The sequence below is a fragment of the Octodon degus genome, unplaced genomic scaffold (assembly GCF_000260255.1).
Source record: "Octodon degus isolate 3935 unplaced genomic scaffold, OctDeg1.0 scaffold00184, whole genome shotgun sequence".
NCBI classification, from domain to species: Eukaryota; Metazoa; Chordata; class Mammalia; order Rodentia; family Octodontidae; genus Octodon; species Octodon degus.
This window is the reverse complement of record NW_004524760.1, coordinates 4,945,873-4,960,279: the sequence shown is the minus strand read 5'-3', so window position 1 is coordinate 4,960,279 and position 14,407 is coordinate 4,945,873. Positions and strand designations below refer to the sequence as shown.

Genomic DNA, 14,407 nt, shown 5'->3' with positions numbered 1-14,407 from the left:
GAGATGGCTTAGTGGAATAAGCACTTCCCTGGCAAGTGCAAGGGCCTGAGTTCAATCCCAGGTTCCGGGGGAAAAAAAAAAAAAAAAAAAGCAATGAGACAGTTTCAAATCAATTTGATAGGACAGTTTCAATAATTAACACATTGCATACTGTCTTCCTAGTGGTTATTTGTTGTACAAGATGCAGACATGATATCCTGTTTACAAACACTATTAGGACTAATCACTCTATAAATTGAATTAAGAGAATGGATATATCCTAACCATTTTGAATACACAGATACAAAATGGTCATTCATCTGTATCCCCTTTTTTTATTTAGTTCCATCATTTAAATATTATAGGTGTGTGAACTCAGCAAAATACTCCAAAAGAGTCCAGTAGTCCATAATGGTGTTGGGTCATCTGCTTGACTGGCAATGTCAGAAGTTGTTGAACTGAGTCCCCTACAGCTCAACATAGCATCATGGCTTTACTTCTTATACTTCATTTTTATACTTTTCTGCTGGATAGTTAAGACCAAGATAAAGCAAGACCTATGTAACAAGACTTATAGCTTTTTTTTTTTTTTTTTTCGGAACTGGGGATTGAACTCAGGCCCTTGCGCTTGCCAGGGAAGCGCTTATTTTTGGGCCATCTCCCCGGCCCAAGACTTATAGCTTTTGTATCTGATAAGATCAGTCAAATCCCCTCAGGATTTATCCTGAGACCCTGTACCTCAGACTGTAGATCCTTTGTCAGTGTCAGCCATGTAGGTGAGTCACGGCCATTGCTTGGCCAATGCTCTCTGTGAAAGCCTGAGAAAATGTTTTCTCTCCATGTAACTCTCCTTAGGCACACTCTACATCATCAATCACTTTCCTCTTTGGCCCCATAATCTCCTTGATCAGAAAATTTGGAACTCAACTGTGTTACATGATGTTACAGTACAAGTTCTCATATGTCCTGAGTCTTAATTGACCTTGGAAGGCTAAGGCCAAAATGTTGGCTTTCCTTGCGGCCCTCCTTTTTCTCTGATTTTTGGTCTGCAAACTTAGGTTGTTAACCCTCCAGAAGAAAAGCTTATTGTTATTACCATACAACCTAGGCTCTTGAGCTCAACTTCACTATCTGTCTGAATATCAAACATCTTAGGCATAACATGGTTTTTTTTTTGGAGGCTCGAAATGCCTTTTGGGCATTTCTGGTTTGCAGTGTCTGTCTGGGTTGGAACACCAGAAACTTGAGCTTGAGGGCTTTGTTTAAGCAGGCACTTAAACAACTGAGCTACTGGGCAGGTCCCCAAAAATGGAATGAGGATTTTTTTTTTTCTTCCTCGAATGCCTTCAGGGCACGTTTGGCCAGCTCGAGAATTGTGAGGTTCGAACTAAAGCAACCTGAGGCTGACAGCTTTGTGGAAGCAGACACTTAAAGGACTGAGCTAGAGCTCGGCCCCCTTAGGCATAACATGGAAGAGGTATTTTTCATCAAGTATTGAAAAACTTTAAGTCCCTACAGAATATGATGAAAAAAAGTTTTAAAAATTAAAGTATATTTAAAAAATAGAAATAAAGAATTATATGTGTTTACACATAAGTCCAGAAATCTAACCATATACAACATTGTAGCAGGACAGTCCCGCAACACTCTTTTCTCCTGTCTCTAGCCTTCATTCACCACCCCCTTCCTTTTTTTTTTTTTTTTTTCCTCGTGGAACTGGGGATTGAACTCAGACCCTTGCGCTTGCCAGGGAAGCTCTTATCCTACTGAGCCATCTCCCTGGACCTCCTTCCTTTTTAAACAATCATCTACCTGAGAGAAAGCGTGACAGCAACCGCATGTCATGACAAGCAGCCTGTATTTAGAAGAGCAGAATGACAGGCACTCCAAGCATGAACCTACTATTACAAATTGTGAACTGGAACTTTATAGTATAGTAAGAATTTTCCCTGTAATGTTGTGTTGCAAGTAAGTGATCGTTTTTACTGTTTTCTCCCAAATAAGGTATGATATTTGGATTTTACTTGAGGAACCATCATATTTTGTGTTAGATACTGATAATGCACTGTTGTTTCTCCCCATCTTTTAAAAGAAAAAAATTTTCATGAGAAATAGCTGACTCATTCTCTAACTGAAGTGAGCATGTTGTCTGTCCTTCAGCCTTGGTCACAATGGAAACTGACAATAGGCTGAGCCAGGGAGGAAGAACACCCAATATTGTGTGTTAGGGAAGTGACTGTCACTCTCTGCTTTCGTTTATAATCACCAGGCTGTTGGTGTTTATTATACACCCTGATCTTTTGAGTTAGTGTTGGACAGAAGTAAACCACTTTTCATATTATCTTTTTTCCAAGAAACTGCAGATGACCTGACTCTGAAAAGCCAAAGCTAAGTGGCCCCAGTGCATCTGAGCTTCTCAGGTTGTATTAAAAAGTAGGTAAAAGGGCTTGTGGACACTATCCCTTTGCCCAGAATCATGGTAGCTGGGCCAGAGTCCTTAGTGTAAGGAATGTGCTAAGTGCATAAATGAAGATCTGTACTTGGTTTTGCCTGAGGAACTAATTGCACTGGACTCTTTGCCACTTCTTAGGTTGCTGTGGAGCAGACTGCCTGTCATAGGTATGTGCTGATTTGGTTCATGGAAATTGAGGCTGTAAGAAAAGCAGTATAATACAATAAATAGTGGCATACACTCTTAAGTATGTGACTATCTTGATGGAATACTAGAGCAGACATTTGCTTGTATAACTTTTGTCATATATTAAATAGGAATAATGGTTCCTATCAAAGGTAGTAAGGATACAGTAGTAGTATATGTGATGTGCTTTGATTAGGATTGGCTTCCTGTTTGTTGATCTTGGCTGTTCCTAGATAATTTTTATCTGGGGATTACTCGGGTTTCTTTGTAATCCTATTGATAGCCTATCCCCCCCGCCACTGCCCACATGTAATTCTGCTTACCTGGAAATGGGAGAAGAGATGATTTCTTTGGCTCACCATTGTCTCCTATATCTGGCTGATATTTAGTGCAGTTCAGCAAATATGTGTTGACTGAATTAATTATTGTAGTTGAGGATGGGGGTGGGGTGTAGTGAGAATTGAATATAGGGTCTTGCATATGCTAGGCAGTGCTATGTACCACTAACCTACAGAGTCAATTCTTTTCATTTCTTACTTTGAGACAGGATTTTTAAAATATATATTTAGTGCAGGGTCTACAGAGTCTCACTATGAAGAGTAGACTCTTAGCCTCCCAAATACTGGGATTACAGGAAGTGGGCTACCAAGCTCAGTCTCAATTGCCATCTCAGTGAGCCCAGGGGGCAGGGGTGGGGCCAGGGCGGGCTGGGCCAGGCCAGGCTAGCATGGTGCCAGGGGATTGAACCCTGGCCCCTGCGCTCTGCCTAAACAGGCACTTTAGTCCGCTGAGCTATCTGGCTGGCCTTGAGACAAGATTTTGCCACATTGCCCAGGCTGGCCTTGAACATTTGATCTTCCCCTGTCTCAGCTTCCCAAGTAGCTGGGATTAACAAGTGTGTGCCACCATGCCTAGAGTATAATTTCACTATTTCATGTCAGTAGATAAGAATATTTACAAAAATAATTCTTGAAGAATCGGTTTGCTTAAGTGGTTAGTAGTAATTTAATAAATATTTAATAAATGCTTAGTCTAGTATAATAGATGTGTTGTTCATTCCACTATTTAATATAGTACTGAGAGGGCAGGGGAGATAGCTGAACAGTTTACGTGCCTGCCTGGCAAGCACAAGGACCCAGGTTTGATCCCCAGTATCACATGCCATGCCAGCCACTTAAATGGGCTGTGGTGGCATAAGCCTGTAGTACCAGCTCTGGGGAGGCTGAGGCAGGAGAATCCCTATGAGTCTGAGCCACGAAGCAAGATCCTGTACTGACATATATATCTGAGAAAAAATGTCTGATTTTTGTAGAAGGTTAACCTGGAGAGGCTTTTTTTTGTTTTTGTTTTTTAAAAATCTTTGTTATTCTTGTTTATATTTTTAAAAAAGTTTTTAGAGGACTGCGGAGATAGCTTAGTGGTCTAAACACCAGGGATGCTGAACTGTGTAATGCTGGCCTGTATCAAAAAAAAAAAAAAAATTTTTTTTTTCAAATAGTTTTTTCCTAGAACATTTTACTAGCTAGAAAGATATGAATGATACTGCTACAAAGTGGTAAATGTGTCAATTATTAAAATATTGACAGCTCATAGTGAAATTATCTTTTCAGTATGTGGCTTTAATAATAATGCAGAAATAACTGAATTCTGTTGAAGTTTCCAACTATGTAGGACTAGTTCTCATTCAGAGTATATTTAAAGTATTTTTCCTATTTAGAAGCATAGTAGCCCTCCCGGTTTACACAGTTAAATTCTTGATTCCTTACAATTATGGATCAAGCTCAAGGGCTTCTGTTAGGCCACTTGCCTAGCATGTCTGAGACCCTGGGTTCAGTGTACAGTACCATCAAAAGAAGAAAACAACTCAAAAACAAAACAACTAATTCAAACATCTCACTTCTAAAAGGTTATCATTCTGCAGAATTCTCATACATGATATATTTGACAGTGAGGGGATTTATTGCACACAGTAAGAACTCCAAGAATAGCGTGCCTATCCCAGCAGCTTAGTAATATCACTAAGGCATCAGATTCATTATATTCTTATCTTTTGCCCTTGTTAGTGTGTCTTGGCTTTTGAGCTTTAGAACTGACCTTTGGTGGGCTCTATATAACTGAACAGTTTTTTTTTGGGGGGGGGTACTGAGGATTGAGCTTAGGACTTCGCACTTGCCAGGTAGGCACTTATGCATCTGAACATGAGAGCTGAGCCCTGAGCAGTTCTTAAAATAGCACATCCTTACACAGTTGTGCTCCCCAAATTAGAAGCAATAAAGTTTTTGTTATAGGTGATTTAAAGGATGAAGAAATGCCTAGAAGTGATCCCAAATTTCCCCCTTATGTCCCATTGGTTATAATAGCACTCATTCCTTTCTTAAATCATGGAATTATCTTGATTAATTTCACGGGTGAAAATTTAACTGCTGGATCCGGGGAGCTTTTCAGCCTGCAGTCTTAAGGACTATTATCAGCATAAGAACATAATTGTTGAAACATGAACAACAGTGAAAATGTGTTAGCAAGTGTTTCTTGGTGAGTGCAGGAAGCCAACACTTTGTATCAGAAGTGCCTGTTAGGCTGAGTTAAGAGTATATTATAGAAATATTATTAGATCCTGCCTTTGAAATGTGTTGTGTAATGTGACAGAGAAGCACAGTCTTTGTTAAGGAAAGTCATGGAATGTTGGCTCTTCTTAGACAGTAATTATGAGTTATTGGTATTAATGAACTCCCCTTTGTATTTCATTTATTCATATTCAAACTTAGACTTATGTAAAGGATTTGATAGTAAATATTGTAACTTTTTCAACCATATGGCCTTTGCAGCTACTCAACTGTCATTGTAGCAGAAGCAGCCACAGGTGTTATTTATTTATTTATTTATGTATTTATTTATTTTTGCGGAACTGGGGATTGAACTCCGACCCTTGTGCTTGCTAGGGAAGTGCTTATTCCACTGAGCCATCTCCCCGGCCACAAAGGCGTTATTTAAAGGAATGAACTTTAGCAGATATCAGTAAATCATAATTTACAAAAGTAGGCAGTGGGCTCGATCTGGACTGTGGGCTATAGTTTGCCAGTTCCTATTCTATTATTTAATACTACTAGGTTTTTTTTTTCCCTGCCCCTTTTTTTCCATCATACTTTTATATCCTGTCCATTTATTTTGTGTGGGGGGGCGGGGTGCTAGGGATTGAACTCAGGACCTTGCGAAGACTTACTCCACTGAGCTATCTCCCAGTCCCCCTATCCATATACTTTTTTTTTGACAGAACCGGGGATTGAACTCAGGCCCTTGCGCTTGCCAGGGAAGTGCTTATTCCACTGAGCCATCTCCCCGGCCTCCATATACTTTTTAAATAAACTATATTTTAGGTTACTTTTAATCTTACAAAAGATGCATACAATAAATGCAGTTTTCAAGTACTCTGTATCTGTGTTCCCCTACTATTAGCAGCTTAGATTAATCCATACATTATCAACTGGAGACTATCTTTTTTATATTTAGATTTCTTGATTTTTTTAATGAGTGGGCTTTTTCTGTTCTAGTATTTCATCCAAGCCACTACATATAATTGTCAAGTCTCTAGACCTCTGTGAACTACAGAAGTTTTTTTACACCATTTTTCTTTTTAATGACCTTCAAAATTTTTACAAATACTGATCTGGTGTTTTGTACAGTGTCCCTCAACTAGGATTCGTCTTTTGTTCTTCATGATAAAACTAGGGTTGGGGCTTGCTAGGATGGAGCCTACAGAGACAAAGTATCATTTTATCATACAGTATTCTCCCCAGCTCTGTCCCTTCTGTATTGTACTCTTTGGAAGAAAGTAACTTTTGGAATGAAAAGCTATACACCACTTCCTTGGGGCAAGAAGTCTTCATAAATTATTTGTGATCCCTCTTCATAAACAGATCAGTCTGTTATTTTATCATTTTATCAGCATGAATTCATAGATACTTGTACTTTTGGTTATGATCCAGTACTGTTTTATTTCTCTGATCAAGTGGTTTTAATTTTGGTTATTGAAAACTCAACATACTCCCATCATCGCTGTTTTCAGTTTGGTTTTGTTTTTGTTTTGTTTTTCAGGTACATAGGGTGAACTGAGGGCCTTGGCACTGAGCTAACTCCCAGCCATTTTATTTATTTATTTATTTATTGGCGGGACCGGGAGTTGAACTCAGACCCTTACACTTGCCAGGGAAGCGCTTATTCTACTGAGCCATCTCCCCGGCCCCTTATTTTTTTATTTTGAGAGAGGCACTTGCCTATGTTGCTAAATTGCCCAAGCTGGACTCAAACTATTGGTCCTCCTGTGTCAGCTTCCCAGAATTCTGGGATTACTAGATTTTTTTTTTTTTTCAAGCACTGAAGCAGCATGATCCAAACATACATCTGTGTTTTTAGTAATGCCATTCTTGAAAAATTATTTATTTATTTTTTGTGGAACCAGGGATTGAACTCAGGCCCTTGCGCTTGCCAGGCAAGCACTTATTCTACTGAGCTAACTCCCTGGCCCAATGCCATGTTTTAAAAATTTTATTTATTTATTTATTTATTTATTTATTTTTTTTGGTGGAACCAGAGTTCTCAGGCCCTTGAGCTTGCCAGGCAAACACTTATTCCACTGAGCCATCTTCCTGGCCCCAATAATGCCATATTAATATGCTGAGCTGTAAAAGGCTCAAGTCAACAACTTATGACAATCGCCAATTGTGCTGATAACCCCCTACTATTATGGACTATTGGACTATAGTGTGATATTTTGCTGAATTCAAGTACTTACAATATTTGAACTGGTATCAAGTATGAAAAGGTCCTTTATAGACTTCTTCAAATAGAGCTTATCTAGCAGCAGTGGAACACCCATCTCTGACAAAACAAAATAAAAAGGGGGATATAAATAAAGAGCAATTTTGTAGTAAAAAAAAAAATATATATATATGCATATACAAAATAGGACAGATATATAGCTACTTTCTCTTAGTTCATTGAGAAGAAAGGTTTGTACTAATATGGTTTAGACAAGATGTGTCTGCATCTTGTCCTCTGAATAACTACTAGGAAGACAACAATATGCAATGGATTAATTATTTTAACTGTCCCACTAACCTGTTTTGAAACTGTTTCATTGCTATTTTTTCTCATAAAGTCAATTAAAAATTAAAAAAATACATCTGTGTTTTAAAAATTACATTGAAACACATATTGCCATTAATCCCTCTCAAAATACTCCGTCTTACTTACAAAGGACTTACCCCCCCCCCTTTTTTTTTAACGGAACCAGGGTATCCTATTCTTACCACTTTCTAAAGCAGTTCTTGCATTCCTAATTTGTCTTTTTTTTTTTTTCTGTCATCCTGTCTTGATGTCCTGAATCAACTGAAAAAAATTTATATTTTGTGGTTATTTTGTCTTTGAGGAGGAGCCAGAAATTGCAGTGCCAGAGTCAGTGGATGAATATACCATGTTTTTATGAGCCTGCTTTACTGTTGGATGACACTCAGCAGCAGTATTCAGTATTTTTTGTTGTGTCTCGTATAGCTACTCAAAAGAAAAGCTTCCAGGATTGCTTCCAAAAAAAAGCAAGAGAGGCTGGCATAGGGGCACATGTATATAAACCCAGCACTTGGGAGATTACTACAAGTTCGAAGCCATCCTGGGTTACATAGTGAATTGAAGGCCTACCCAGATAGCTCAGTGGATTGAAACGGCTGCTTAGGCAGATGCAGGCACCAGAGTTCGATCTCTGGCTGGATGTGCTGGTGCTGCACTGAGAGGGTGAATGAGACTAGGTGTGGTGGCGTGTGCATGTAATCCCAGTGCTTGGGAGGCTGAAAAACAGGAGGATCACTACAAGTTCAGTAGTTCAATCTTGTTATGGGTCACTCAGAATAGGAACCAGATTAGCCAGGTTGGAATTTGGAAAGCCGTTTATTACTGAGCTCAGGGCCCCCCAGTCTGCTCTCACGCAGGAGAGGACCAAAAGGCGGCGGCCCAGGAAGCAGGAAAGGGTTTTATACCCTGGAACCACTTTGAGTTTGATAAGCAAATTCATTGAATGACCACATTTAGTTTGGTAAACAAATTCATTGACACAAATGATGCTTTCAGAGTGATTGGCACCACAACTCAAACTACATTTCTGGGGCTTTTGTTTCAGTTTCTGGTTAATTTGCACCTGAGTACCTGCAGGCAGCCTTGCATAGCCCGGAGGTTACGAGAAGTTAAAGCCCATCTAATTTCCTTTTGAAGTCATCTCTGTAAGCTAACTTTGGTAACAGGAATTGGTGAGAGTTACAGGAATTTTAGCAAAGAGCTTAGCAAAGAGCAAGAAACAGACACTAGTTACTAAACAACTTAGAACAGTGGTGAGTGTACATTTACAACAGAAAGCACAAGATTTACATTTATAATCTAAAACGTGAGTTGACTCATTACAAATCTGTGCAGTGAGACCTGTAGATCCTGTACTAAATACATTAAGGTAAAAAAGAGAACAAATAATGGTCCAATAGACTGATGACCATGGAGCGTTTGGGGTTGGTTATACAGAGAGCTCTGGGTTTAGGAGATATAGATTGGTAAGACTGATCTGATGGGGTAAGTTTCTGTTTCTCTGAAATTGTGTCGCCTTGTAAGATTGAGTTACGTTCTGTTTTTCTAAGTAGGCTTTAGGTGTTTGTCGCTCAGAAATGATGTGTCCTGTCTATCTGAATCGGGAGCAGGATAGAGGTAGTGGGGGAGAAGTGCATTCTCTATTCACAATGTGTCTTTTACTAAAATAAATTGAAAATAAATACATTTAAGCATTCACTGTAAAAGTTGATCATGGCTTGTATATCCTGAAACTCCAGGCTTCTCTTAAATATTTCCTGTCCCAGTCCCAGAATTAGCCATTTTATGGTTTTTTGTTTGTTTGTTTTCTTGGTGGAACCAGGAATTGAACTCAGGCCCTTGCACTTGCCAGGCAAACGCTTATTCTACTGAGCCATCTCTCTGGCCCTAAAGAATTTGCCATTTTTGCAGAGGGCTCTGATCCATGCCTCTTCATTCACCTACCTGCCAGGTAACCTACAGTATACTAGAATGAGGTCCCTGCAGTTTGTATGCTAGAGTACCCTGTGTGACAGGCAGCTGCAAGACTGGTATAGACCTCCAGCTGCGCTTGGCTCTTTTTACTTGGGGTTCTGTTCCAAAGCAATAGGATCTTAATCCCTATAGATGTCTTACTGTCTTTCATTGCAGATTTCCTTTTCCTCAGTTCCTTGGTCCCTTTTGCGGGTGATAAGTACTGGAAAGGAGAAGAGTGTCCTTTTGGAGTCTCTTACATGACAGATTGTGTGTGTAACACAAAATTTACTGTCCGCCCTTTTTAAGTGCACATTTCAGTAGCGCTAAGTATTTTTACACTGTTATGCAACCAATTTCCAGGAATTTTTCATCTTGCGAAACTGAAACTTCTTTGAGCAGCTCATTTCCTCCTCACACTACTAAGAATTACTTTCCTTTCTCTTCATCCTTTAGCCACCACTCCTCAACTTGTGGGTTCTGTGTGTTTGTCTTCTTTCAATACTTCAAGTAAGTGAAGCCATATCGCATTTGTCTTTTTTTGTGCCTGATTTATTTCACTTAACATAATGCTCCTAAGGTTCCTCTGTGTCTTAGCATGATCTGTGTGCTTAAGTTGTAAGTCCCATGATTCCGACTCTTCCATCATCTCCTGACACCTCTGATTCTATAAACTGCTTATATTTTTTCTAATATAGGTTTCAAAATGTGATCTCACAATAGTTGTTACCCTTTCTGACTACAAATGTCTATAACGTGTCTATAATTTAAAATAGAAAATAATTTTTTCTGAAGAATCTATTCTTTCACTTCTCAGATATTTTGACTTATGGTGGGGCCGAAGGATAAGATTAGAGAGCCACAAAGGGGACATCATGGAAAGGTGTGATGACTTGAACGGAAGAAGGGACAGAGGGTCTCATACAGCTTTGTCAAAGGCAGAGGTGGAGTGATTCTGTTTCCATTCTTTTGGTAAAGGGCTAGTGAAAACTTGTATTTTTGAAAATTGTGCTAATATTGTGAAGTTTTATTTGAATTGTTAGATGCTTAAATGGTGTTTTTGTTCTCTATGATGTGTTTTCAGTTTTGTAAATGTCTCAGAATTTAATGGGCTTTTAAAAACTGCTAATTAGCCTGTAATTTCAGCACTCTGAAGGCTGAGGCCTGAGGATTAGCAGAACTTTGAGGCCAACCTGAGCTATGTAGAGACCCTGTCTCAAAACAAACAAACCTGTTCATTAGACTTTAAGGACTTTGCAGGTTTGAATGTTGCTGAACAATTTTACTTGGCTCTTTTTGAAACATTTACAAAAAACAAAACACAAAACCCCCCACATATTCCCTTCATCTAAATCTAATTAAGTATTTTGTGACCATTGATTTATTTATTTTATTTTATTTTATTTATTTTTTGCGGAACCGGGGATTGAACTCAGGGCCTTGTGCTTGCCAGGCAAGTGCTTATTCTACTGAGCCATCTCCCTGGCCCCTATTACCATTGATTTATAGTAGATATATGCACCAGTTTTCCAAATCACTTGACATCAAGAATACTCAAGGTGTTTAATGTTATGCATTATGATTTATCTAATGTGTAATTCTTATTTGTGTTTTTCCCATTTTTCCTATTTCATCCTGGATCCAGTCGTGCTCCATTGAGGAGTCCCAGTTTGGTTATTACAGCTCTAGTCTTTTTTAATCTGAACCATCTCCTTCCTTTTAGTTTTCTATGGTAACTTTTTTTTTTTAATTGTAGAACTGAGGAGTTAGATCTAGGGCCTTCACACAGAGCTACATCCCAGATCTATCTACTTTTTTTATATTTTTGAGGCAGGGTCTTGATAAATGGCCTGTGCTACACTTGAACTTGGTGTCTTCTTGCTTCAGCCTCCCAGAATTTGTGTGTGTGTGTATACATGTCTGGGTGTGTATATATGGCTGGGTTAACAGGTATGCATCACCAAGCCAAGCTTGGTGTTACCATTTTAAGGAGACTAGCCATTTGTTTTACAGGTTCATCTATAATCTGAATTTGTCTTATTTCCTAATGATTAAATTCTTGTTAAACCATGCCAAGTTTACTTTTAACTTTTGAAGACTTAACAAATATAACCATAGGAATAGAATGGGTTTTACAAAGGCTGTGTAAGTACAACCTCTAGTTTTTGTTTTTTTGGTTTTTTTTTTTTTTGCTTCTCGAATGTCTTCATGGCACTTTTGGCTAGCTGGAGTGTTGTGGGGATCGAACTACAGCAATCTGAGGCTGACAGCTTCAGATTGAAAGCAGCCACTTAAAGAACTTAGCTAGGGCCAGGGCCCCCAACCTCTAGTTATTGCCAAATACTAACAGCACTTGATTTTGCCATAAGTCAACATTACATTGAAAGGAATTTTAGATTTTTATTCTAGTAATTCACAAACTGCAGAAAACTGGCAGATTAGACGGTCTTTGAAATAGAAAGAGAACGCTGAATTCTGGGGCTAGGGAGATAGCTCAGTAAATTAAGTGCTTGCCAGGGCCTCCACCAAAAAAAAGAAAGAAAGAAAGAAAGAAAGAAAGAAAGAAAGAAAGAAAGAAAGAAAGAGAAGAATGCTGAATTCTGACACCTGTGTTAGTGTGTTTTCATGTTAAACCTAGTCTTTATTGTTCCTAGCCACTATTTAAATTACCTGTACTGCTCCTGAGGCTTTTGAACATATTTACAATCTCTTGTGTATAGCTAAAGAAATTTAGACTTAGTTTAATTACCCTGGAATTGAAATCTTTTAGGGGGTTGGCATTTGGTTTTTGAGACAGGGTCTTGCCCTATAGTCCAGGTTAGCTGTGAATTTGCTCTGTAGCCCCTTGAACTCTTAAATTCTCCTTCGTAAGGCTCTTGCATTCTGGGAGTAAGGCATGTGCCACCGTGCGTGGCTAACCAAAAAGATTTTAGGTCCTTTTGTGCTGCTACTAACTGAAGCTACAGCCTTATCCTTGCTAAGCATATGTGCTACCAGAAATACATCCCAGCCCAGAATAAACTTTTATCTTAAATAAAATGGATAGTCCAAACTGTTATTTTGTATATTCTATGCCATTTTAAGAATGTGAATTTTTTATATGCCTTTACTACTTTTCTTACTAGATTTTTTCTTTTTTTAGCTACAAGGCTTCGGCAGACCAAGTGTTTACCATGCTGCTATTGTCATCTTCCTTGAATTCTTTGCATGGGGCCTGTTGACAACTCCAATGTTGGCTGTAAGTATTACTAAACAGGCTCCTTAGCAACATTCGTGTGTGTGTGGGGGGGTGTGGGTGTGGGTGTGTGTGGGTGTATGTGTGTTTGATACAGGGTCTCATTATGCAGCTCGGACTCGAGGTGATTTTTCTGTTTTCAGCCTCCCCAGCACTGGGATTACAGGTATGCACCACCACACCTGCTCTTGGTGGCCAGCTCAGCTGGCCTAGAGACAGGGCTGGTGCGGCATGTGGTACCAGGGATCAACCCTGGACACTGTGCTTACCTAAACAGGTGCTTAGTCCACTGATCTGATGTGCCTGCCCAAAGAGTGACATTCTTAAGCATATTTCCCAGGTCTGTATATCTGAGGATATATTCGGGATAGGTCTTAGTGATTTAAGACAGCTTGTTCTCTTGGGTTATTTCTAGGATATTGTGAATCAGCTGCAACAGAATACTTTGTTATCCATTCCTGAGTAGCACTGCACCTTCACTGAACCAGAGTGGTAGGAGTACTGTTATACGAAGGAACTGCATATATTTAGGAAGGTCTTTTAGGTATACTATAGGAAATAATCACCAAGCATTGTTGAAGTTTATGTGTTTATATAGTTGCTAATGGCCTTGGACTTAAGGATATAGTATATAGGATATTAGTGAGTGCCTTGTAATAGTGAAAGTAAAAATTGTACAAAAATGTGTATATTTCTGGTTTTAGTAGGTTATGTATGACTATTTCTTAGACCCAGTATTAAATTTCTTAGCAAGAAGTTGGGTGTTTGGTGTACTTTATGCTTTGGAGGAAGTGCTGTGCTCCACCCACCCACCCCCAAACATGGGGAGCAGAGTTGAGATGCCTCATAACTATTTAACATTTAATTTTCACAGACACATTTTAAGTTCACTTTAAGTTTCAGTTATCTTAAATTTTTCTTTAAAAACAATTGATGGTTAATGCTTCCAGCCGCTTTTTGCTTCACCACAGAGGATCACTTTTCATACAGATAATCTTTGTTCCCCATTTAGGTTCAGAAAATACAGAACTAGAGAGAGTGGACATTAGCCAGTTAGCCTTACATGAGACTTGACAATATACCTTTTAAGATTTTTTAAGCCTTCTGGAACATTTAAAATGTAGAATTGATTAATTAAAGGTGTAACAGTTTGAGCAGTACACTTAAAAACATTTCCTGTCTAATTGTTTTTTATTCTTTCTTGTGCCACTACCTTTCCTGCACAGTGCTTTATTTATTTCAGTAATTGGTTGAGGAGTGGTGGCTTCCCATTTTAAATTCAAGAGATTTGACCTTCACTGTCTTCTCTGCCTACTTCTGCCTGGGACCCAGTCAGTGCTAAATACTGTATTGGAACAGATTCACTGGTCATGGAACACATAGATGTCCTCAAGTGAATGTTTCTCCAAGAAACATTTTTCCATGTGAATACAGACACTGGCTACTTTTTCTTTTTTTCATCTTTAAAAATTGTGTTAAAA

General features: G+C 38.8%; 1 protein-coding gene across 1 annotated transcript in view; it reads left to right on the top strand.

Moving 5' to 3' along the window:
• The window catches only part of LOC101571702 (hippocampus abundant transcript-like protein 1), a 61,815-nt gene that overhangs the window by 14,223 nt on the left and 33,185 nt on the right, over positions 1 to 14,407 (top strand). Inside the window, exon 2 of the mRNA XM_012517481.2 lies at positions 12,834 to 12,929. Coding sequence (XP_012372935.1) covers positions 12,834 to 12,929 — 96 coding nt within the window. The remainder of the gene's footprint in view (positions 1 to 12,833; positions 12,930 to 14,407) is intronic.